Raw genomic sequence first — 25,670 nt, forward strand, 5'->3', positions numbered from 1 at the left:
CTTAATTTTCTTGCCAATCTTTCCCTTTTCTCTGAAACTCTCCCCACTCCCTTTTCCTCTTAAAGTTGTCAGAACATGCACCTTTAAAATTAAGCTTTCTGAGGTTCCAGAGGCTAAACCCTTAGGTTCTTATCTCCCTTGACTAAAGCTGAACTAGGAGCCATAGTCAAAGATTTTCTCAAAGTAACCAAAGATTCTCTCAGATGGTGGAGAAATTTATTATAGTCATTCAAACTTATCACCCTGGTTTCTCTGACTTATAACAGCTAGATCATATGCTTGTCAATTAAGGTCAGGTCTAGTATTGGATGAAAACCACTAATTGGGAAAGTTCTGCAAGGTCACTAGAATTATAACCAGGCGAACAGCCCACTAACTTATCACATGATCAGTCTCAGGCAATTGCTAGATGATGTCATTGAGCAATTCCTAGAGTTTTTCCAAAGCCTGTTGATTAGAAAAGAATTCAGGCTTGCACATAAAAATATGTTGAACCTGTTCATGATTTTTTATTATTAAATTCAGATTGTTTTTAAAGAAAATTCTGGTCTTCCTTCAGATGTTGATTCCATCCAAGTAGCTCTTAACTCTAGTTTATTAATGGGCTGAACCGGGACCTCTTCCTTCTAATAAAAAGGACCCAGATGGAATGGGAAACTATGTCCACTCCACATTTACTTAATCTGGAAAGTAGCTCTCTTACTCTAGATGAGTCATCTCTGGAGAAGGCCACCAAATTCTTCATCTTCAATTCCAGCAAATGGAAGCTCTGACACAAAACGAAAACCCTCTAGTTTCTGCTATTAATGCAAAGAGCCAGAACACTGGAAAAGAGACTATTACAAATGTAAGCACTTCAGGCACCTTCAGCCCTCTAACCAGCCTTCCCAACGTCCTTATGCTCAATGACAGGGTTCTGGGGATCTACAGGGGTTCTTCCCAGTTCTCCCTCCTAACTGACTTGGAGAAACATTTCTTCTGATTGGGGACGAATTTCTTCCCATCCTAAATGACACCGCAGCCACATGCCTAGTGCTCAACCCCACTATTATAAAGCAACCCCTCCCTCGGAGTACTAAAACAGTTCAAATAGTGGGGATTTCTAATGAACCTCAAGAGGTCCTTGTCTCTGAACCTATTCCCTTTTGTTTAGGCCCTTTGAGAGATGCCCACTCTTTTATCCTTAGTTCCTCTGCCCCTATTCACTTACTAAGCAGAGGCTTAGAGAAGCATCACGCCAGAATTTATTTTTCCCAGAGGGGAAATAATTCTAGAAATTGACAGTAGTCATCAAAATAACCCCCAGGTGAATTAAATAGCCCTTTGACATCTTTTATTTGTTCCTACTCTGATGGTACTAAAGCAGATTCTGAAAACACTGGTCACTTGTCCCTACTGAATCAACTACCGCTTTCCATATGGGCAAAATCTCCAACTGATGTGACAAAATTCACAGCGCACCTCCAGTCAAAATTCAATTAGATACCTCAAAACCTCTTCCCAGAATGAATCAATATCCTATACGTAAAGAAGCCCTTCAAGGTATAAAGTCCATAACAGAAGATTATGTGGCTCAAGGACTCATTATCCCTTGTACTAGCCCTTGTAACACTGCCATTTTACTGGTGAGAACACCTTAAGGGCTGAGGGTAGAGGTTTGTCCAGGACCTCAGAGCAATAAATAACATTGTTATCCCTGGACACCCTATTGTTCCTAACCCTCATACCTTACTAACATCCATTCCCACTGGAAGTAAATTCTTTAATGTAATTGAGTTATGCAATTACATGCACTTGGGAAGAAAAAACAATTCACCTGGGCAGTAATGCCTTAGGTTTTACTGAGAGTCCTTATTTCTTGCAAATCCTGAAGGCGAATCCGGATGACATCAAGTTCCCTAGAGGTTCTACTCTGTTGCAATATCTGGATGATTTGTTTCTTTACTCTCCTTCTCAAGTCCCCTCACAGGAAGACAGCATCCGCTTGTTAAAGCCTTTAGCCTTAAAGGGACATAAGGTCACCAAAGGAAAATTGCAGTTTGGCCAAACCCAGGTTTGATATTTTCTTTTTTAAAATTTTTGGCTGCATTGGGTCTTCGTTGCTGCACACCAGCTTTCTTTAGTTGCGGCGAGTGGAGGCTACTCTTCGTTGGCGTGCATGGGCTTCTCACTGTGGTGGCTTCCCTTGCTGCAGAGCACAGGATCTAGGTGCACGAGCTTCAGTAGTTGTGGCATGCAGGCTCAGTAGTAGCAGCTCGCGGGCTCTAGAGAGCAGGCTCAGTAGTTGTGGTGCATGGGCTTAGTTGCTCCATGGCATGTGGGATCTTCCCAGACCAGGGCTTGAACCCATGTTCCCTGCATTGGCAGGCAGATTCTTAACCACTGTGCCACCAGGGAAGTCCCCCAGGTTTGATCTTTAGGGCATATGCTATCAAAAACAGGGCTCTGCCTAGATCCACAGAGACTTCATGGTATCCTAAGTTTCCCCAAAACCAAAAGTAAGCACCAACTGTGAGGTTTCCTTGGGCTACTTGATTCTTGCCAAAATTGGATTTGAAATTTCTCTCTTATAACCAAACCTCTGTATGTTTTACTCAACAATAACAACCCTAACCCAATTTTATCCAGTTTCATGGAAAGAACTGGAAGACACAGCTTTCAAGGCCCTAAAGGAGAGTTGATGAAGCAAACTGTCCTTTGGCATCCCAATTATCAGATTCCTTTTTCCTTTTTGTATATGAAAAGGAAAGGAATGCCGTTGGGGTACTCACCCAAAAATATGGAGACCACCATCGACTCATAGGTATTATAGCCAGCAACGAGACCCTGTGACACCGGGATACACATCTTGCCTCAGTGCCATATCAACCACTGCCTTTTTGGTTAAAGCCACCAAGAAAATTGTTGTGGAATTCCCTTTAACTATTTTTGTACCCGATGCATTAGAAGCCCTCCTGAATTCTCACCACATTCAATATTTCTCCGCCAGCCATCTTACCTCCTATGAAGTCCTTTTGTTAACTGCCCCTCACATAACTCTTTTCTTTTATAATAACCTTAACCTGGTTACTCTTCTCCCCTCCATCACCCACAAAGTTCCTCATGACTGCTTAACACTGATGGACCGCCTCCTGACTCCTCATAATGATATATCAGAAATTGCATTAGGTAATGTTGCCTTCTGAAGGTTCACCAATGGTTCTTATTTTAAAGGTGACAACGGCAAATAGTGCTCTGAGTATGCTGTCATAATTTGTTTTGATGTTGTTGAGGCAGCGTCTTTATCTGTGGCTACTTCAGCTCAACAGGCTGAATTACACACTTTTACATGGGCCTGAACTTTAGCCAGGGACAAAACTGTTTATACTGACAGCAGATAGGCTTTTGAAGTAGCTCATGATTTTGGAATGTTGTGGAAGCAACATTTCCACAACATCCTTATTTCCAGTGGAAATAACATTGAAAATGGCCCTTATGTTCAGGAATTATTGTGCACAATAATGTTACCTGCCATTTTAGCTATTATTAAATTCTGGGATAGTCTAAACTTGAAATCTCTGGACGCTAAGAGAAATTACCTTGCTGATATTTCTGCAAGGAATGCTGTCCTTAAAGGGACCAACAGCATCCAAACCTCTGTCGTGGTCCAAAAGGTATTTCCAAATTATCCAAATGATAATTTAGAAAAACTGGCTAGAGAGGTCCAACAATTGGCCTCAGAAAAGGAAAAACAAGATTGGAAATTCAATTATTGTTGGTTTGATAAAAAGAGAAAGCTCTGGTTTGAACCAAATAACGATGCAGGCCTACCCGAGACTCTAAAATGCTCACTTCTCACTACTATACGTGCATTAAACCATTGATCTACTGACAAAAATGATAACCTTCATGAATCAATATTGGTGGGGAAACATTAACAGGGCCACAAAAAGTGCCTACCTCACTTGTTCCACTTGTCCAAAGTACAGCCCAGGGAAGTCTGTTCCTACCGCTCCCAGACATTTTAAACTGCCAAATGGACCATTTGAGGTCTAGCAACTGGATTTCATACAACTTCCTCTGTCTAATGGATATAAATATGTTTCAGTCACAGTCTATATGTCTTCACCGTGGACTGAAACCTTCCCTTGCAGACCATTTACTGCCTATTCTGTGGCTAAAGTTGGGAAAGATTATTCCTTCCCGGAAGAAGTCTTCTTGAGTTTCATAGTGTTCGAGTAACCCATTTTATTGGCCGGGTGCTTTGCCAAGTCTTGGCTGTTTGGATGGTTTTACAGCACTGTCACTGGTGTGGACTGTTGCCTCAATCCTCTGGTTTAGAAGAACACACTCAGTGCATCATTAAGACTCAACTGGCAAAATTTGTAGAGGCTCTCCAAATAGCTTGGCCAGAAGCACTGTGGTTGGTCCTTCTAAATCTCAGATTCACCCCTTTTTGAACTCATAAACTCTCACCCTTTGAGATAGTGATAGAATCCCAGTGCACTTGGCTCTTGCTTCTTTTGACCCACAACTGCTGAAAGGAAAGACCCTCCAATACTGCAAAGACCTAATTCATTCTATTAAAAACCACTATGAGTTTTCGAAGAGCAATCTATTCACAGTGCACCCTTGCGAGACGAAGACCTCAAGCATCATACCTTGCAACCTGAGATTTTTTCTATTGAAAAAGACACTTCCAGAAGTACTCTCTTCAACCTTGCTGGAAAGGTCACTATCAGGTTACTGCTAAGCAACCCTTGTGCCACGGAACCCCAAGGAATAGACTCTTGGATTTTCATGACATACCTAAAAAAGAGCGCCAAGCACTGACTGGACCTGCACATAATTTGGTGGCCTAAAAGTAAAAAAAAATTCCCAGTATTGGAGGAGAGAGGACATCTGATGAGACAGTGTTCCCAAGATATCCAGAGCAGGTCTGTTGGAAGTTTGTTGCTAAACCTTTGATAATGATATAACACAGCAGATGATCTCCAGTTTCTATGATCTTGACAACATAGAGACTTTAAATAATAATGCCTGAGAGTTCTCCCTCCTAACCCTCCTTGTTACCTGAATATGACTTTAATAGGTTTCCAATCTGAGCACTTTCCTTCTGACATGAGACACCACCCAGGAAAGATCCTTCCTGACACTGAGGGACAAAAAGCCACTGAAACCTGAAAACCTGACTCTTGATCAGTGATGCTTTTAGAGAAAGATCATGATCAAAAGAGGGATATGTAAAAAAATTAATAAACAGAAACCTCAAGTAAAAATAGAGCTTGGGCATCAGAAAGGGGAGTCTCATACCCTGCAAGAATAGCAGAGCCCAACTGGACAAAGGAAGACTTCTTTCCTGGCAAGAACTCAGCCATTGAAATGCCATGGACCCTTTGTTTACTACAGCCCTCCCAACTTCCTTTTTCACTCTATAAAAGAGTTCTCCTTCCCTTGCTGTGTGGGGACTTGCATGTGCCTTGCCATGGTCACGGACCCTGAACTGCAATTCTCTGCTGATCCTAAATAAACCCATTTTTGCTGGAGAAATATCTAGCAGTCTATTTGTTTCAGGTAAACACTCTGAACACATCTTCAAATATTTGTAGATTGATATTAAAGCCAAACACAACATTAAACTATTTGGACAATTTTCTGAATGCAGTCATAAAATATGCTGAGATATTTTAATAAATTCACAGTATGGGCAGTTCAGACCCTTTCTAAATAAATATCAACTCAAGTTTTCACTAAAATAAGATCTTTTTAAACTAATTATTTATAAATCCCATCTTTTTATATCTTGATATTTCAGTCATCACTGAGGCTAGCTTTATGTGTCATCTCATGAGATGTAACTATCCAAAAACTGAACTGTAATACCAAAATTGGAAAAAATATAGTTTTCTACATCAAATGAGTATTAACAGCTTTTTACATCTTTTAAATAAGTTTGGATATCTGATTCATTGTGTGTTTCTCAACATTAGTTGTTCCCAGGCAGTCACACAATTGAGTCATTCAAGATGACTTGCAAATGTCCTCAGTGAACTTCACACACACTTTATGATTTGTCTAGAAATTGTAGATGGTATTTCTTTCTTTCTTTCTTTCTTTTTTCTAATTGCATACACTGTGATGTCATAAAAATAAAACAGGAAATGATTTATTTCACTACTATTATTTGCAAAATCTCAAAATTCAAGCAATAATATCTACAGTAGGTATGGCATTTTTTTATAGTTTTTATACTGAGATTTGAATCCTACATTTTTTAACTTTTTTTTTTTTTTTTTTGTGGTACGCGGCCCTCTCACTGTTGTGGCCTCTCCCGTTGCGGAGCACAGGCTCCGGGCGTGCAGGCTCAGCGGCCAAGGCTCACGGGCCCAGCCGCTCCGCAGCATGTGGGATCTTCCCGGACCGGGGCACGAACCCGTGTCCCCAGCATCGGCAGGCGGACTCTCAAGCACTGCGCCACCAGGGAAGCCCTGAATCCTACATTTTTTAAATGTTGAATTGTTCCATAGTTTAAGACTTAAATCTTCAACTACTTAATACACTCAGTAATTCTTAAAACAAGTAATACCACTGGCCACAAATATTTTAAATGGAAGCTCAATAATGATGTTGCTTCTTTTTTACTTTTGTGACAGCTCTGTATTAAAATAGTTCTTACCTTAATTTTATACCAGATCTGATATAAAATTTAATGTTATATGTTCTGATAGTTGAAAATGAAGATTTAAAAAAATTTGAAATAGTGTGTACATGGTTTTCCTGAACACATAAGTATCACATTTTCCCATTTTATCACAACATAGTATATAAAACAAGGTAATAAATGCAACATTATAACATTATGAACTCAGCATATAAAATGCTCAAAATTACTTAGAAGAATATGCCCACTGTATATCTTTAAAAATTCAAATGTATCTACGCATATACAAACACACACATACAAATAAGGACAGAACTACCTGTAAAATTATTTAGGCCTCTGGAATGCAAAAATGTTAAATTTGATGCTTAAGCTATTTGCTAGGAACCAAAAATATCCATAATATGTAGTTACTTGTGGTTTAGTTGAGAGAGACATTTCAAAAGCATACAGGGGTATACAAAACCAGTTACTTTGCTATCAAATGAACCTTCTGACAACCCAGGCCAGCATCTCAACAAGGCTTGGATTAATTTATTTTGATCTTATTTGAAGTAATTCAGAAAGGAAAAAAAATCATGTTTAGTAAATATGTTAATGTCACCATCGCACTAATGTAATATAACCCATTATATGTAGCAAACTTTGTAGGCATCAACTATGTATAGGCCATTACATGTCTAAAAGAACAAGTTCGTTTTAAATAGAAGTGTGTTCTGGAGGATATTTGTAAACTTGGAGATTTTCTAAAAACTGAGGACATATCTTTTCTAAGTGCCAAGAGTTTTCTTTATAAGGACTATATACAAGGATGACTATACTGCCACTAAATATTCTGATTTTTATTACCTCCATTTAAAATATGTTCAACTATCTAGAGCATGGCTTACAGTTAATCACGTAAGTGTTAAATTCTTCAACATAATTTTTCATGCAGTATTATTATTTCCAAGTGAGTATTTCCTCCATGGCTGATAACTGAGCTTTCTAATTATATCGATAAATAGCATCATAAATTGCTAAAGAGCCCACAATAAATAATTTTAAAGGGTCAAAGAATCACACAGGCAGTTGGCTATTTTTATGCTGGAATAGCAAAGCGTATAGTTTTTCAAAGCAAAGTATAAGGGCTTTTTATACAGGCCAGAAAATAATTTATCAAAGATCATGTTTGCTCTATTTTTAGCAAGATAAAGCAAAGCAAAACAAAAAGACATCTCATGAAGGAAAAAACCTGTTAGGTTGGTGTATTCTGCAATGTCTTTGCAAGTAACATATTTTGCTCTGCCAGAGAAAGACAGTTCATATCTCTCATCATAGCACAGTTAATTCCTGCTATGGCAAAGGTATTCAGAACCATTTAGTTCTAGATTTCAAATAATCTGAGTTAATTGAAGTTCTGAGATATTCTGAAATTTGGGGATTGCTAACATATAAGATTATAAAACAAATGTAAACTCACCCTTCTAATCTTACATCCGGCAAACTTCTGTTAAGGGCAATCAAATCGCTGGCCATAAGGTTAAACTGATTGATTTTAAACAGTTCTTTCATTTTCTCCTGGTCATCTTTAGGAATCAGCACAGCCTTTCCCATTTCTCCTGGCCCTTCTTGGTTTCTTGAAATAACAGCTGTAAGACACACACAGGTACACACATACATACAAACATACAGATAATGAACTGAAAATATAAACTCATGTGTTGGATTAGATTCTAAAGGGTATCACTTATAAGCTGGCTTAATCATAAAATCATCAAATCTCTATTGCCACTTACAAACCATGCACTACACTAAAGAAACAACTTATTTTAATTCATTAACTCAATGCTGCATGTTGTCCTTCAAGTCTATCACATATCATATGATCTGACTAATCATTAAGACAATAATTAAGCAACACAAAACACCAAAACTTAAAACTTCTCTTTCATGTTTTTTAATACACTTATTAGAGAGGGATGAAGTTGAGCTCTGGGCAGACTAAGTTGTACAAAATGATAAAAGAGAAATTTTAAAAACTTACCAAGATTAATTTACTTTTACATCCACTTAAATATTTTGGTATTTCAAATATCTACTGCCATTATATCTTTATAAAAGCAAGCAAGGTTGGCAACGCTTTATCCCCATCAGAATTTGATTTCTTTGTCAAATCGTTTTCAAATAAGTGAAAAGAACTTTCATAGCAGTGACATATAATTTTAAATGTCAAGTTGGATTTGGAGGCTATGTGTTCCATAACTGGAATTTCAGAGCAATATTCTGGGCTTGATTGTTTTTATTAAGAGCATTCAGGATTCTATACAAGCTCATGTTCTTGCCATTTCCTCCAAGTTATCACCACACAAATGTCCCTTCTAGCTATAAAATCATGGTTCAATGTGTGTGTGTGTGTAGGCACATGCATACATGCATATGTCTGGATGTATGCTAATATATAGTAATAAGACAAGGTTCCAGTCAACCCTAATGTACCCTTAACTTACTTTTCATAATGATATTAAATTAGGTTACCATGAAAGAAACGTAGTTCTGGTCTTGACTCTTCCAATGTTTTGCTGTATTATAGCACCTAACACATTAATCTTACTGAGTTTAATTTCCATATACTTTAAAGGGCAAATATATGGACCCTGATTACTTTAAAATGTATTTAAAATTTAAAGAATATTAAAAAGCTAAAACTAGAAATATCATATGATCCAGCAATTCCACTCCTGGGTATACATCCAGAAAAAACTAAAACAATAATTTGAAAAGATACATGCGCTGTACCTCAATGTTCATTGCAGCACTATGTATAAGAGCCAAGATATGGAAGCAACCCAAGTGCCCATCAACAGATGACTGGATTAAGAAGATGTGGCAAGCATATATATATACACACACACATATATATATATATATGTATATGTATAGAATATTACTCAGCCATAAAAAAGAATGAAATATTGCCATTTGCAGCAATCTGGATAGACCTAGAGAATAGTATGCTTAGTGAAATAGGACCGACAGAAAAAGATGAATACTATATGATATTACTCATATGTGGGATCTAAAAAATAATACAAATGAGTGTACATACTAAACAGAAACAGACTCATAGACATAGTAAACTTACTATGTTTACTATGTTTACTACTCACCCTACAAATTTAGGGTTACCAAAGGGGAAAGGGAGGGGGAGAGAGACAAATTAGGGGTATGAGATTAACAGATACAAACTACTATGCATAAAATAGATAAGCAACAGAATTTACTGTAGATCACAGGGAATTATACCCAATATCTTGTAATAACCTAAAATGGAATATAATCTGCAAAAAAAAAAAGTTGAATCACTATGCTGGATACCTGAAACTAACACAATTTTGTAAGCCAACTATACTTCAATACAAAATTAAAGGATAAAAAGCATGTGAAAATAATCCATAAATTACAGCATTTCATAGAATATAAATTCTAATATAATATAAGAATATGGTCAAAACTATGGTAGAACACAATAAGGAGACTTTCCTCTGATTTGACCATAATTATAAAACATCAAAACTGATATTACCAGTACTAATACACAATGGGTCTTCCAGTAGATTATTTTCTGTGAAAGGTTATTCTGAGTTTGGAATGGCAGGAGTCAAACCATAAAAGAGACTTAGGCATCTCTGGGGAACTTCAGATACGGGTATCATGACGGTAATTAGCCTGTAAATCCTCTTATATGTAGAAAAATGGTAAGAACCGGGAAATTTTTAAATGAAAAAGATATATGTATTCAACCTCAAACTATTAAAAAAAGTTATCTTAAAGCTTATGAAGACTCTCATTCACTTTAAGAAGCAAAAATAGAAATGATGGCAGGAATTTTATGAAAAAGCATGTTTTGTTCAATTTATGAATTAGAATTCTAACAGTAATATGTTCCCTCAGGAGTTAGTAAGCCTATTGTCCCTGAAATCAGATGGAGTTGTTGGCATTGGCTTTGGGTGAATTTATGCTGCTGGTGAGATGCTGGACTTAGATAGGGCTTAAAGTACTTTTCATTTCTAGGATTTCTTTAAGTTTTGATTCCACAGAAACTGTTAAAAAGAATTTTTATAGTTTCCATAGGAGTCCTTCTAATTCTGAAGTAAAGGACATAATCAAGCTATATAATACTACCCACTGACCACAGATATTTTATATATGTGTCTGTATCTATATCTAGAAGGAAATACATTTTCAATCTAGATTGGTAGAAATAGATAGGTAGATGATAGATATTTTACATATTCTGGTCTGTAAACTTAATGTCAGAAAATATAGGATTAATTTTTTTCTGGGAAAAAGAATTTTTGATTTTTGATACATTAAAGAGAGCTAAAAGAATTTGAGGTTAAAAAAAAATTAGAATTTTTAGAAATTAAGAAAGCAATTCATTCACCATTCACAGTTCTTTAAAATGTCCTCTATAAATTCTAACAAAAACACCTTACATTGCAGAGAAAGGCACTAGCATCAATGCAATGCTACCAAGACTGTGAAATAGATAGGAATGACTTTTACGCTATGTAGAAAAACCATGGAGCTCAACTCCATCATTGTAGACAATGAAGATCAAGTTATAGCACATTGAAGTACTTGTTTTTTGTAATATATTCAAAGCTGTGACCTGGGCTTCCCTGGTGGCGCAGTGGTTGAGAGTCCGCCTGCCGATGCAGGGGACGCGAGTTCGTGCCCTTGTTCGGGAAGATCCCACATGCCGCGGAGCGGCTGGGCCCGTGAGCCATGGCCGCTGAGCCTGCGCGTCCGGAGCCTGTGCTCCGCAACGGGAGAGGCCACAACGGTGAGAGGCCCGCGTACCGCAAAAAAAAAAAAAAAAAAAAAAAGCTGTGACCATTTCCTTTGCTTAGCATTTTGAAAATTATAGTTTTGTCAGTGGTATGGTAGAGTAAGTATCTCATTTTGTAGTCTTATCAACAAAAATAAAATTGTCATAAACAGTATCCATATACTTAGAACTAGTTTGCAAGCACATATAATCATTCTCCTTAATTATTCTCAGCTTCTTAGTGAAGAATAGATGACAACTTAATGTGTATCAGGTTAAGTGTCTCCTCCCCAAAGTTAAATATACCTTTCTATAATAACCTCTAATGAATGCATATTTGACATTTTACAAAATGTGTTTTTCTTATGCATGAGCAGACCTATTGGTATTTTTCACCTTGCTCAAGGAAAAAATGCTAAGTGATTATAACGTGGAACCAGCCTTTTTCTTTTCCTGGCTCTTACCCGGCAGAATACATATTGCTAGAAGAAGCAGGTTTTTTTAATTATTATTATTCAAATAATATAAATAGGAAATAGAAAAGATTGTGCAGTTTAGTATGTAGTTTATCTCTGATCTCCAGTACCTTTAAATAGCAACTTTTATTTTTTTCTCACCTGTTTATTTCTCTCCTCTACATAGTTTAAAGAAAAAGAAAATCCACCCACACACCTACAAGATACCATGCTCCTCCACAGCCAAAGTAAAAAAACAGAAAGAAAAGTCATTGAAGTGTTGGTGTTACTTTTCCACTCTTAATAGGCAAATATATTGGAGAAGGCAACTAAATCTACATTATACCTTGACTATTGATTTAAATATGGATGGAAATGTCCCAATTCCAAATCTGGTTTGGACTGTAAAAATAAATTAATATACTACGCTGGAAGGTATTTTCTTCCTAATTATATGGTTAAATAATTTAAAATGATAGATAATTTGACTCAATATGACATTATAAAACTTGTTGAAATATAAAAGCAGAATCATTATATATATGTACATATATATAACATATATCTTTCATTTTCTTTAACATAGTGCATACCGTATAGATTAAATGAGATTTATTTTTATCATAGAATTCCCATTGATAAAATGATGGCCACGAAAATATAAATAAACCAACTGATCAGTCTACCAAAACGAACACTACATATTAAGTGCATTATGGCTTATGTACATTATGAACACTTTTTCAGTTGCAGAAATATCCCATTAACAATAAGCACTGTCTATTTGAAAAAAGAGAGATAAGACAGTTTATATTTAAAAACAAACTAGAGTAAAATAAAAGTTAGTTCATTTTAAAGTAAAGATTTTATTATGTTAAAGAACATAGTAATATATGATGCATATTGGTAAAAGCATGACACTGGACCAAAATCTAAATGATATCCCATCTGCCATACTTTCCAAAAAATTACCTCAAATTATATTTCTATCCTCAGATCTACTCAGCTGTTAATTTCTGTATATTTGCCTTTAAAATCTTTCTTTTCAATGATACTGCAGCTCTTCTCTAATTTTCATCTCTTCCAAATCGTCAACTGAAATAAATTTAAAACCTTGACTTTTAATCTCTCTCATCTTTGAATATTCATACTTCATTGCTAATAATCAGTTTCCCTAAGACAATGCTGTTTGCCTTGTCAATCATAAACAAGTCTGCAGTGGAGTCAGAAGATGAGGAAATCACACTAGCGGTTGGATCACCATCCCACCATCCAAACCATTTTGCCTTCCACTCAGTGTTCTGTGGGCCATGCTCTTTTGCAAATCTACAGACCCTGAGTTTATAAAGAATAATTCTTGTTAAAGTAAAGGAACTCCGTATATCTTTACTTTGGCCCATTTCTATTAGAAACAATGATAGACTTCAAATATCAATATTATAATACAGAGCTTAATATATATATATATATATATCAAACAAAATTCATTCTATTTAATGTGGGAATAAATGGTAATTCACTTGCTACACTTTTGAAAAAAACTATGCATTTTTATAAATCTGATACATCTGTCAATAATACTTTTTTTAAAATTTTAACATGGACATATATGGTGCTCTGGTTTCTGCCCATTACATTTCAGTAACTAGATTTTTTTTTTTTTTTTTTTTTTTTTTTTTGTGGTACGCGGGCCTCTCACTGTTGTGGCCTCTCCCGTTGTGGAGCACAGGCTCCGGACACGCAGGCTCGGCGGCCACGGCTCACGGGCCCAGCCGCTCCGCGGCATGCGGGATCCTCCCGAACCGGGGCACGAACCCGCGTCCCCTGCATCGGCAGGCGGACTCCCAACCACTGCGCCACCAGGGAAGCCCAGTAACTAGATTTTTATGCAGCAAGAATATTGCAAATAGCAAGCTCCAATGGGATCAAGTCCAGCAGATATTAGCTACTATTTCCCAGTAGGGTGGTACCCCTTGTTAGATATTAATAAGGCAGCATTTTCCACCAGCTAAGTGAGAGATCATTCACAGGACCAAGGGAACACTAATTTCCAAAACTGTCTTTTACTTACTTTTTAAATCAAAAATATATTCTTTTTATTATATATAAAAATAATACATGCTCATTTAAAAGAAAGAATAAAGAGAGAAAGGGGGAGGAAGGAAGGGAGACAGAGAGAAAGAGATAGGTAGGTAGCCACGATGAAAAAAAAGTGAAAAATCAGTTAAACTTCTGCTTGAATGGTCAACTTTAATTTATTCAGAAACATACTTATATATTTAAAATATGATCGTTCATGCATGCTGAATTTTATCACTTCATTTATCATTATGATACATACTTGTTTTTAATCGTTTAAAAAGCAATTGTTAAAATCTACCCAAATAAATATGTGAATCCATACCTACCTTATAATGGCTGCAAAATATAGCATAACATGGTCCTACCATGATTTATTTAACTAATTCTTTGTCTTTGAACATTTATGTTGTTTCTGTAATCTCTATTATAAACGATGATTCAATTAGTTTTCTTCCTTAGTCTACATCTTTAAAAATTTGTTTAAGAATTTGTTTTGAAAATATGGTAGAAATTTAATGAGGAAATTACAGATTAACCATGCTATAATATAATTATTGTTTATCTTATCTTTTTTGACTTTCCTTCTGATATTCCTCTGGCTAGGAATTTCCTCCTATGTCTGATGACTGAAATAATCCCTGTTCACCAGTTTCAACTTTCAGATAAGGTAAACACTCTCTCTTCTCTGTTTTTATAGCTCTTTTACTTTATTCCATTACGCCTTTTATAATACTCCATTACCATTATCTGTTTACATGTAATGGCAGAGAGTCTAACTAGTGAACTGTCCCATTTTACTTCCTCCTAGATACACAGATATACAATATTCCTCAGCCTCCCCTACATTTAAGTGTGGTTTTGTAACTGAGGATAGAAATGCTATGGGCCTGGCCAATAACAATTTCCCATGTGCAATTCTCCATGCTCTTTCCTTGGCTCTAGCAACTTTGGAAGCCACGTGTTGAAAACGGCAAAGCCATCACAAGGAGGCGGTAACACAGATGCCTGAATCACCACTTGGAGGACAGCCACCAGCTGATCAGGTATGCCCACTGCATAGTTTATATGAGAGCAAAAACACTTTATTTTGCTAAACCATTGGGACTGCAGACCTATCTGTTATACCTGATAGTGTTATTTTTATTAGAGCACTTTATTCTTTCCCCTTTCGTCTATGAAGACTCACCAACGTATTCTGCCTCAACTTTGACTCAGCTCAGTGCCTGACACCATTCATTCAATCAGTGAATAAGTTCAAAAAAGTAGAAGGAAACTTTGAGACAATCTAGTTCTATCGAGAGACTGAGGAACAGAGCAATTAAAGTAGAGGTTTTTCCCACCTCAAAGATGTATAAAATGATCCATGTGGTATTTAAAAAAAGTAAAATCTCTGCTTCATACCTATTTTTTATATTAAAAATTAGTCCTCACTAGTATTTAATATTTAGGTTGAGAATAATATATGTATGCATAATAAATAAATTTAGATACATTAATACAAGCTGAAAAATTTCTACAGATAGTGGCACACAGTTAAAATGTGTGAAGACTATGGTCTTAAGAGGTTTTAATTAGATCACAAATCAGACCCTAAGCAGATAGTTAAAGAAACCGTTTAAATAAAGTGAAGTATGCAATTAATCTATTTCAGACCCCAATGGTAATTTTTAATAAAAATAGTAGTTTGTGGAACTGTTACAAATGGTTCTCAATAATAACTCAATACAAAGTATGGCTGCTTAAATACTGGCAGCTAGTAGCCTTACAATAATGGACTTTTCTTTCTTGTCCATAATTTCTTCTTTTGTAAAATATTTAAATAACTTCACAGTGTTATATAAATGGAAGTTATATGCCAATGCATATATGTACTACAGTAGATGCCCATATCACACATTCCTGTAATATTCTATAAAAGAAAATGAAACATAGCTTATAAATTATGACTCAGAAATCTTTTATAAAAATATAATTGTAAGGAAATATGGATATGCCCCAAATTTTACTGGCATAGATAATTAAAGTAATATTATGTGTTTTTACATGCAAGAAAAAAAATAAATGTATATTTTCTCCCTCTCCATATAGATACTATATACTACATATGTATTATACTAAATACTATATATACTACATTTTAAATACAATATAAATTGTGTTATATCCACATACAAAAAACATAAATTAAAATTATGCTATAGAAAAATATTTAATTATGTAGATGTTCATATTATACTTAAGTGAAAAAAGAGGTCATGAAACAATACTAAAAAATAAGCCCATTTCTATAAAAAAAAGTTATATGATGTATAAACATATGTCACCAACGGAGACTTGCAGTGGTTTCTTAGATTAGAAGAACTTTTACATTCTTTCTTTAGCATCATCTGTATTGTTTAAATCAGTTCAACTGTACTTAATAAGGGTATTTCAACTGCATATTAACCAAAACTCTGGTTTCAGTGATGATGGATATAACATGGCTTTTACAGTGATAGATACAGAAGGTGAAGTTAGTGGAGGTTGGGGGAATGAAAAAGAAGGGATCAGTGTTGAGTGGAGTTCCTGAAAGAAGGAAAGCTACTTAATGTACCTAAGATGACAAGCAGGTAGAAGAGTATCATAGAGAATTATGGTTTGTTTTAGCAGGAAAGTTCTCACAGGAGCTTCACTATAATTTACAGATAAGGAAATTATAGGAGCTTCACTATAATTTATAGATAAGGAAAACTATTTAAGTAAGGACAGATAGCAAAGTTCTTGTTTCCTCTTTTATGAAAAAGCAAATTTCTATATTAGTATAAATTTTTTTCACTCTCCTTTCACAATCGTCCTTACAAAACCATCTACATGTCTATTAAAGCCACTGCTATTCTTCTGTACATTAAGAGGTTGTTTGGCACCTGTTACAGTCATAAATATTTCCTAGAAACAATGGACCCAACTTTTAAAATGTTCACTAAGGTAATATAATAATGCTGAAACATGAAATTATTTCCTTCTGCATGAAGAATGAGATTCCTCATTAAAAGTATTGAAAAGGTCCTCAGCTTGCAATGGCTCTAGTAATAACCTTAGTCTCAGCTTTAAATAGGAAATCTCCCCATCCCCCAACTTCTGCCTACACTGCCCCCCCCAAAAAATTTTTTTTTTGGAAACAAAACTCGAATTTTGGCTTCAAGATGCATTGGGAAGCCCTTTGTAAGGAGACAGCATAGTGGAACAATGGCCATTTTAAAGAAGCCCCTTACATAACCCAACACTACAAATTATTCCTAAAATACACAATAATAAACTCTCAGCATTTGATATATCATCACACATATGATTCATCAAGTTCGCAAAAATATACCCACTTTAGCCAAAAAAAAAAAAAAGCACTGCATTCATTGACTGTACATCGAATTGAGGTAGTAGTTACATATTTTTTAAATAATTTCTGAATGTAACATTTTACTTATGCAACTGCATAAGATGTCCAATAAAGCTCGAAATTAGCTACTATTAGTCACAGAAAATGTGAAGCAAATATTACTCAGGAGGTTCTTATGATTCCACATGTCAGAAGTAAAAAAAAAAAAAAATCCTTCACAAAGGTCTGCAATTAAAAATTATACTACTGTGAGCAGAAAAATGGTTCATCTCAAATACCCTAAAGTATTTTAAGCCATAAAACTAAATTTACTGCTGGATTGTGCTTTTCTGGCGGCAGTTGTGCTGAATGTCTTTATTTGGTCCACTAGGTTTCCCTCTGCACCATCTCCAGCCTGCTGTGTCAAGGGTTGCTGACCTCTATTTCACATCATCCAGGTTCCCTTGTCCTTTGACTTCTGGTTGGGAAGGCACTGACAGATATTAGGGGATAGGAGATGAAAGAGGTTGAGGTATTTATTTCCCTGGTTCCTTCTCTGTGGGGTTGCTGACGGTTGGTTCTCTCACTCACAACTATAATTTATTTCATGGGGAGTTTCCTATGACCAGTTAATGAAGGAAGAAACAGTGCAAGGCTGGATTAACTAAGAATTTACTAGTCCTTGTTAAAAGCTGCTACTTTACAGCCCTACTCAGGGGTGGTCCTGAAAGTCAGTGGGTGAAAGGAAATCCTCCCATCATGCAGAAAGTCAGAGAGGAAATTCGGCTGAATACTGTGTGAAAAGAGAGATGGCTTGAGTTAGGGATCTACACTCATCCATAAGCAGTGGCTAACAGGTTGGACAACTGATAGGGGACTTAAAACACCAAGACTGGAAAATCAATGGCAAAGAGGTCTGATGGAGGAGTATATGAGTGGTCCTCTTGAAATGGGCACAAAAGATGGAGATTCAGGTCCCACGTAATCTCCCAGAGAGGGCTTCCATGGCAGAGGAGCCTCTCAATAATCACATGGACAAAATTAGCCTTCCTATAGCTGTCATTCTTTTTTTTTTCAATTAATCCAGTGCTTGCTCAATGGGAGAAGTACTAATAGGCCAGGATGGCACAAATGCACACTATGCACTGATTTGACAACATGAACTTCTCACCACAGTTGACATGGTTATGGCCACCCGACTTGCCAATAGTAAAAGACAACACACAGCCAATCATATGGCACCATTCTTGACCAATTTGTATGAGGTCAATTCTATTGGACCCCCTTCATCATTGTGAAAGAAAAAAAAAAGTCTTCTTAAAGGGAGAAACAGATATCTGGGATCTGTCTCCTCTGGCCACAATTCTGTCAGCACCACCATTTGTAGACTTACAAAATCTTTATTTTACTTGGGTTTTGACATAATCTTACCACAGACCAGGGGAAATAATTTATGGGGGGGAAAAGAAAATGACCCACGGGCTCACCAAAAAAAAAAATCTCAAGCCCTCAACATCTAGAAGCAATTGAGTTGATAGAATGGAATAATCTGCTAGACTGCTATAGAAACTTTGGGGAGAAAAATCTTGTGGATTGGGGATGCCATCCCACAGGATGCTATGTACCTTAAAGCACTATCCAATGCATAATGTCATATCTCCTAAGACAGAATGCACAGGTCCAGGAACCAAGGGAGGATGTGAGAGTGGCCTCTTTCAGCAAAGTCACTGAAGGAAAATTTCTATCTCTACAACCTAGCCTTTATGGGGAGAAGGGTACTAGTTTCCATGGGAAAAAAATGCTTCCACTAGAGAACACAATCAAGGATCTGTAAAATTGGAAATTGAGTCTGCCCTCTGGCCATTATGAACTCCTTAAGCTGTCTAACCTTCTCTACAGAAAAAGGGACAACAATAGTGGTTGAGGTGATTGATATTATTTACCAGTAGGAAATTAGACTGCCACCACATAACGGGGACAAGGAGAACTATTTCTGAACCTAGAGGTTTCTCTGGAGTATCTTATTTATGTGATAGGCTGGGTAATAGAATAATGAGGCAACACAATAAAGGTAGACCAATCAGGCTTATAACACAGGATCATACCACCAGTAACTAGTCTGATCATACCATACAGACTAGTTACTGACACAGCTTAGGATACACGTAGAGTAATTGCAGCTAATAGAATGTATAATTATCATCTAAGACCTCATGAGCAGCTACATGTCATAAGACTATAGCAGCTATATTTTATATTAAGAATTTGTTTCCTTACTTTTTTTTTCTACATTACCTTATACAAAGAGCACTGAGGTTTACTAACATTTTAGATTTTGTTTGGGAATATGATAAAACTGATATAAATTCATAAGAATATGGTAGTTGATACGATTCACATATCCCTTATACTAGGGACACATATTTTTTATCTGGAAAAGAGATATGCTGAAAAAAAAAAAGAGAGGAATGGAATGCAGAATTTTCCATTTGTTCCTCCAGATCCACATTCCACTCGACCTTTCTCAAACTATGCCCCAGGAGGCTGACTTTTTTTTTTAAATAAATTTATTTATTTATTTGCTCTTATTTCGGCTGTGTTGGTTCTTCGTTGCTGCGCATGGGCTTTCTCTAGTCGTGGTGAGCAGGGGCTACTCTGTGTTGTGGTGCACGGGCTTCTCATTGTTGTGGCTTCTCTCATTGCAGAGTACGGGCTCTTGAGCACAGGCTCAGTAGTTGTGGTGCACGGGCTTAGTTGCTCCGCGGCATGTGGGATCTTCCTGGGCCAGGGATCGAACCCATGTCCCCTGCATTGGCAGGCAGATTCTTAACCAATGTGCCACCAGGGAAGCCCGAGGCTGAATTTTATAGACTTTTTTCTCTGGCTTCAGATTGGATTTGGCCAATGAGACTAATCAGTAAGAAGTTGGACAGTAAGACAAAATAAAATTAAGACATTTACTCCCTTGGGTCTTTCTTGTGTAGTAGCCACAAACTGGCTATGTCCTCAAACTATAGGCCATAGTCTCTCAGGTAGCCCTCTCCATAGAGGTATTTTTTACGAGTTCATATAATTGCTTCCTTCCCTCCCACTTAAAGTCCAGGAGTGGTAATGACTTAACCCCTGATTACTAGTGCCAGTGTACAACCATTTTTTGTTGCATTCTCTAAACTCTGTTGATTCTTTTGTAAACAGCCTTGTTATTATACTCTCCTTGGCTACTTGCTTGAAAGTGCCATCTGTTTCCTGCTTATAAGAGTTTAAAAAGGAAAGTGGGAGCTGTAGTGGATTCCCCACTTACATGACAAAGTTTATGGTTTGACCAGTTTAGTATGATAATTTTAAAATTTAAATGCTGTTATAAAAATCAACACAATGCTCAACCACCAGTAAGGTACATATTTAAGTGAACACACTCTTTCTTAAAACTCATCAGATCTATATGAAATACTGTCAAATATGCCCTGGCTTTTATTATCTAAACCATTTTTATTAAAGGAAATTTTGGTTACTTCATAAGGTCAAGGGCGAATTGTGGGTGCTTACTCACCTAGACAAGCTACAGATTAAATTAGTGACCCAATAAAAAACAACAGACGGTGCTCTGAGCCTGAGGAGAAACAATGACCCCTTCCTTCTTCTTTCTCTATATAGTTTACTCTTAAAATCCTTAACGTTTTACCTGACTGTACATAATATGTATATCATATACATGTATGCATATACACACGTTTATATTTGTGCAAAAATATATATGTATACCCACATACATACATACATACACAGATTTGGGGGGATGGTAATGTTTTAAAATATCTTTACCGATACTACTTTTTTCTTTCATATTTAATAATTTAATTGTCACCTTTTCATAACTACCTATAGAAGTGTTTAATTTTCATTACATACACATTGCTAGTTTAATCCTCTACTACTTAAAACCTATTGAGGTTAAAATTTATTTATGGAAATTCTGCCCTAGGACTTGAGTTTCAAGGTAACTATGAATCTTTTGAGTAATTTTTCCCATGAAATTATTTTAACCTGAAGGAAAAGCAGTTTACTCTGGCACAGCTGTCTTCCAACGTTTATAATAGATCCAGTTTTCTGTAGGAATAAGTAATAGCAGTCACTTTAGGAAACAACTTTAAAATTTGTTTGCATTAGTAGTTAATGTTATCCAATAGGTAAATTCCATTGCAATTTGTGGTTAATAGCTCTTTATTCATGCTACTGGGAAGGGGCAGCTAATTTCATATGTATCATTATATTGTTTTATTTTCAGTTATTTTATATTTATTCCTCTGCATGAATAAACTGATTTGAATTATTGCCTCTTATTTTATATTTCAAAGAGGTAAAAATACTCCAGTGATTTCAAAATGAGGTGGTTTTGCTTCCTTTTTTTGAAGTGCAGTTATGAATTTTTTAATAAGTGGACTTTAAGATTGCTTATTGACCATATTTTAGTTCCTTGTCCATTGTGGCACAGCAAAAAAAAAATTTCACTATCCTTTTGATATTGTTTCCTTCCAGCTCTGTTTCTTCATTCTGGCTTCTTTTTTCCTATGTACTCTGCTAATTCATACAGTCTCAAACGGGAGACCAATTGGATGAAAAGACTTAATCTGGATAGGTTATATGCAACACGTTTTGCCATACTGACTTGCATTCATCAAAACCCAGACACCTACATATCTTATAAAATTATAGACTCACAATATCTCAAGATTGGAAATTTAGGTATTTTGTCTGAATGCACAAGTGTTTTCAACAGAGAATTGTTTAGAGCCAGTTTACCTCAGCTGACACACAAAACAGAATTTAGCTTGCAAATGTTTTGCAAATTTATCTCTATGATCTTAACAATAAAAAGTGTCTCAGGAAAAATAGATTGATGGGAAAATAAAGCAGGTAGACTAATGCAGTAAAGTTCCTTTACATACTGAGTATCACATCTAACTAAGCAGAATCACGTGATAGTAGCAAGTTGCTATTACCTTGCATTAACTGACATAATATGTTCACTCACTGAAAACTACTTAGGGATCCCCAGCTTGAGATGGTAAAGATGGTACGATATCTCCCTTGTAAGAAAGAATATGGGATCATTATGTGAAAGCATTCTGCTCTTGCTAAAAGATGTGCCCATAAATTTAAAGCAAGCTTAAGAGGAGGTGCAAGGCAGAAGTTATAATTATTTAACTGTAATTATTTAGGTAATCTTCATTTTAAACTATGCAGATTAGAAGAAAGGAAGCAGGGAGACAGAACCAAACTTTGTCAAGTTTAACTGTGCAAGGTTCAGGATATATTTCCCCACAGAGTACAACTCAGAAATTCATATATTAATAAAATTTTTTCTTCTTAGAGTTTTTCCTCTTCTTCCCATTTTTCTCATCTAATGTGAATTATTGTTGCCTTCTCTTTGTCCTGTCAGATCCCAACAACTTATCAAGATATTTTGTAGCCTTTCTTCCTGCCTACAAATTATCCAGTTCATGCAGATTTCCTTTTTCAAGTGTGGGGTAGTATTTTTTAAAATAAATTTATTTATTTCATTTATTTATTTTTGGTTGCATTGGGTCTTCGTTGCTGCGCGCAGGCTTTCTTTAGTTGCGGCAAGTGGGGGCTACTCTTTGTTGCGGTACGCGGGCTTCTCATTGCAGTGGCTTCTCTTGTTGCGGAGCACGGGCTCTAGGTGGGTGGGCTTCAGTAGTTGTGGCTCGCGGGCTCTATAGAGTGCAGGCTCAGTAGTTGTGGCACATGGGCTTAGTTGCTCCGTGGCATGTGGGATCTTCCCAGACCAGGGCTCATACACAAGTCCCCTGCATTGGCAGGTGGATTCTTAACCACTACACCACCAGGGAAGACCCATGTGTGGGGTAGTATTTCATTAAACAGTTTCAAGTTCTGTTTTTATGTATATTGCATGTTTAGTTATAATTGTTGAGATATACCCGAACACTTAACTCTTATAAGATATGATGAAACCATCTCCTCACATTCAATTCAATTTAATTCAACAAGCATTTATTGACTTCACTATGCCAGGTCTATTTGGGATGCTGGGCATATATCAGTAAACAACACAGAAAAAATTTCTACCCTAGTGTTTCTTACATCTTATACATCCACAGTTCTGCCTCACCCACCAACAGTTTTCATTTTCTTCTATGATATCTTTCTTACCAGTACCACTAGAAAATTTTCGTTGGAAAGTTGTGTTACTGTCCAATATAAACAAGAACAAAACATGCAAAACTTAAGCTGTGTTCATGTGCTAGGCACTGCTCTTAGCATGTTATATACATTAACTCAATCTGCATAACAAGTTTATGGAATGTGCACTAGTTATCACAGTCCTAATTTTATGGAAGAGTAAACACAGAAATAGAGAAAACTTAAATAATGTCAAGCTTGCCCAGTTAATAAGTGAAGTCCTGATCAAACCCAGGCAGCTTGACCTCAGAGTTTGTGCTATTTACCAGTAAACACACACACACACACACACACACACACACACACACACACACACACACACACACACACACACACACACACACCCCGTATCTGCCCAAAATCTCTCCAGAAAGGTTTTTATAGCATTCCTTTTTAATGTGGTTACTTTAATTATCTGTTTGATAGCAAAGAAATCCAAAACTCAATTCAGGATCTCTGATTTAGCTGAAACTATGCTGTATATTTAAAATCAATCTAAAGGCATCAAATTCTACTGAATAATTTTCAGAGCACAGCATTTTTCCTTTTTGTAATCAGTTTAACTTTTTAAAGGAAAGCAATCAGTTTAACTTCACTGATTTAAAATGTCCCTCTTTAATACTGAACTGATATTCTTCATGTTAACTCAGAGAATTCACATCTGTTAAAAATAATTAAATTTTCCCTACAAATGAGAGAGAAATTGTATTAAGAGAATAGTGTATATATTTTACTACTCCCTAATGCCATGACTTTTCTGCCTTGTGACAAAGCATAGGCAGTCTATACAACCAAATATTTCATCCTTGCAAAATGATTCTAATAACTGTATAATTATTTCTGCAGGAAACATAAAGTCCCTTTAGATAGTAGCTTAATTTGCATATTGTTAATTTGACACAGACATATAATAAAACATAAAAGAGCAAACCTTAGTGAGTCAGAATAAGTTAATCAATTTAATACCTAATGACAAATGTACCTGGTTCTTATTCTAAATCCATTGTTCCGAGCCTGTGAGCATATTTCTCCTGGCTAGAAACCTGTGAATGCTGGATATCTCTTTCTTTTTTATAACATCTATATACTTATTAGATACAAATATAGTTTCCCTAACTTCCGTATAAATGAGATTGCCCTCTCTTGGATGATTAAATATCTCCTGAGATAATGAAGTAGATTCTAGTTATATCCATCTTCAGGTGAAAAATTAAAAAAAAAAAGAAAACTCAGAAATGCCACTAGTTTTAAGGTTAATTCTTGGCCCTCATAGTTAAGGTGTATTTTTCAAAACTAACTTTATTTAAATATTATTTAAACACAATAAAATACACTCATTTTGTGTACAGTTCAATGAATTATGACGAACATATATACCTATTTAACCACCCCCCCAACCAAAACACAGAATATCCATCATTCCCAAAGTCCCCATGTGCCCTTCCAGTCAAGCCCACACAGATGCTCAAACTTGCTCCTATGTCTTCTGTCACTAGAGTTTAGATTTGTTTTTTATAGCATCTGTATAAATAAAATGATACAGTATGTAGCCTTTTGTGTCTGATCTCTTTCCCTCAGCGTATTGTTAAGATGCGTCTGTAGAGATGACTACTGACTGTATCAGTAGTCATCTCTCTTGAGTAAACACTTAGGAATAAAATTGTTGGATTGTATGGTAAGAGTATTTTTAAATTCATAAGAAATTGCAAATCTTTCTCCAAATCACATTCCTGCCAGCAATGTGTGAGAGTTCCAGTTGTTCCACATCCTCACCACTACTAGATGCTGTTATCATTTCTGATTTGGGCCTAAAAATGAGTATGCAGCTACATCTCATTGTAGCTTTTATTCTACGGGTAAAATATATTTTATTTGATAGTTTGATATTGATTTATAAATTGTAAATATTTAGACAAATAGTATGAGTGTCATACTTGTTGTCTTGAGCTCCATCTGGCAAACCTTTGGAGGTGAGTTTAGATTGAGGCATTGTAGGGGCATCAATAAGGAAACAATTAGCTTCAACTCCCCTACACAGTTCTGGAGAGGACACTATAGAAATATATTTTATGTCCACATGACAAAAATTCCTTTCTCTAGATGGAC

At 36.0% G+C, this 25,670-nt stretch overlaps 1 protein-coding gene across 1 annotated transcript in view; it reads right to left on the reverse strand.

The window, feature by feature from the left end:
* GALNT13 (polypeptide N-acetylgalactosaminyltransferase 13) overlaps positions 1-25,670 on the reverse strand; it is a 517,926-nt gene that overhangs the window by 334,684 nt on the left and 157,572 nt on the right. The window contains exon 3 of the mRNA XM_082657709.1: positions 8,103-8,271. Coding sequence (XP_082513835.1) covers positions 8,103-8,271 — 169 coding nt within the window. The remainder of the gene's footprint in view (positions 1-8,102; positions 8,272-25,670) is intronic.

The sequence above is a fragment of the Grampus griseus genome (genome assembly GCF_964374135.1).
Source record: "Grampus griseus genome assembly, chromosome: 7".
In the NCBI taxonomy this organism is placed as follows: domain Eukaryota; kingdom Metazoa; phylum Chordata; class Mammalia; order Artiodactyla; family Delphinidae; genus Grampus; species Grampus griseus.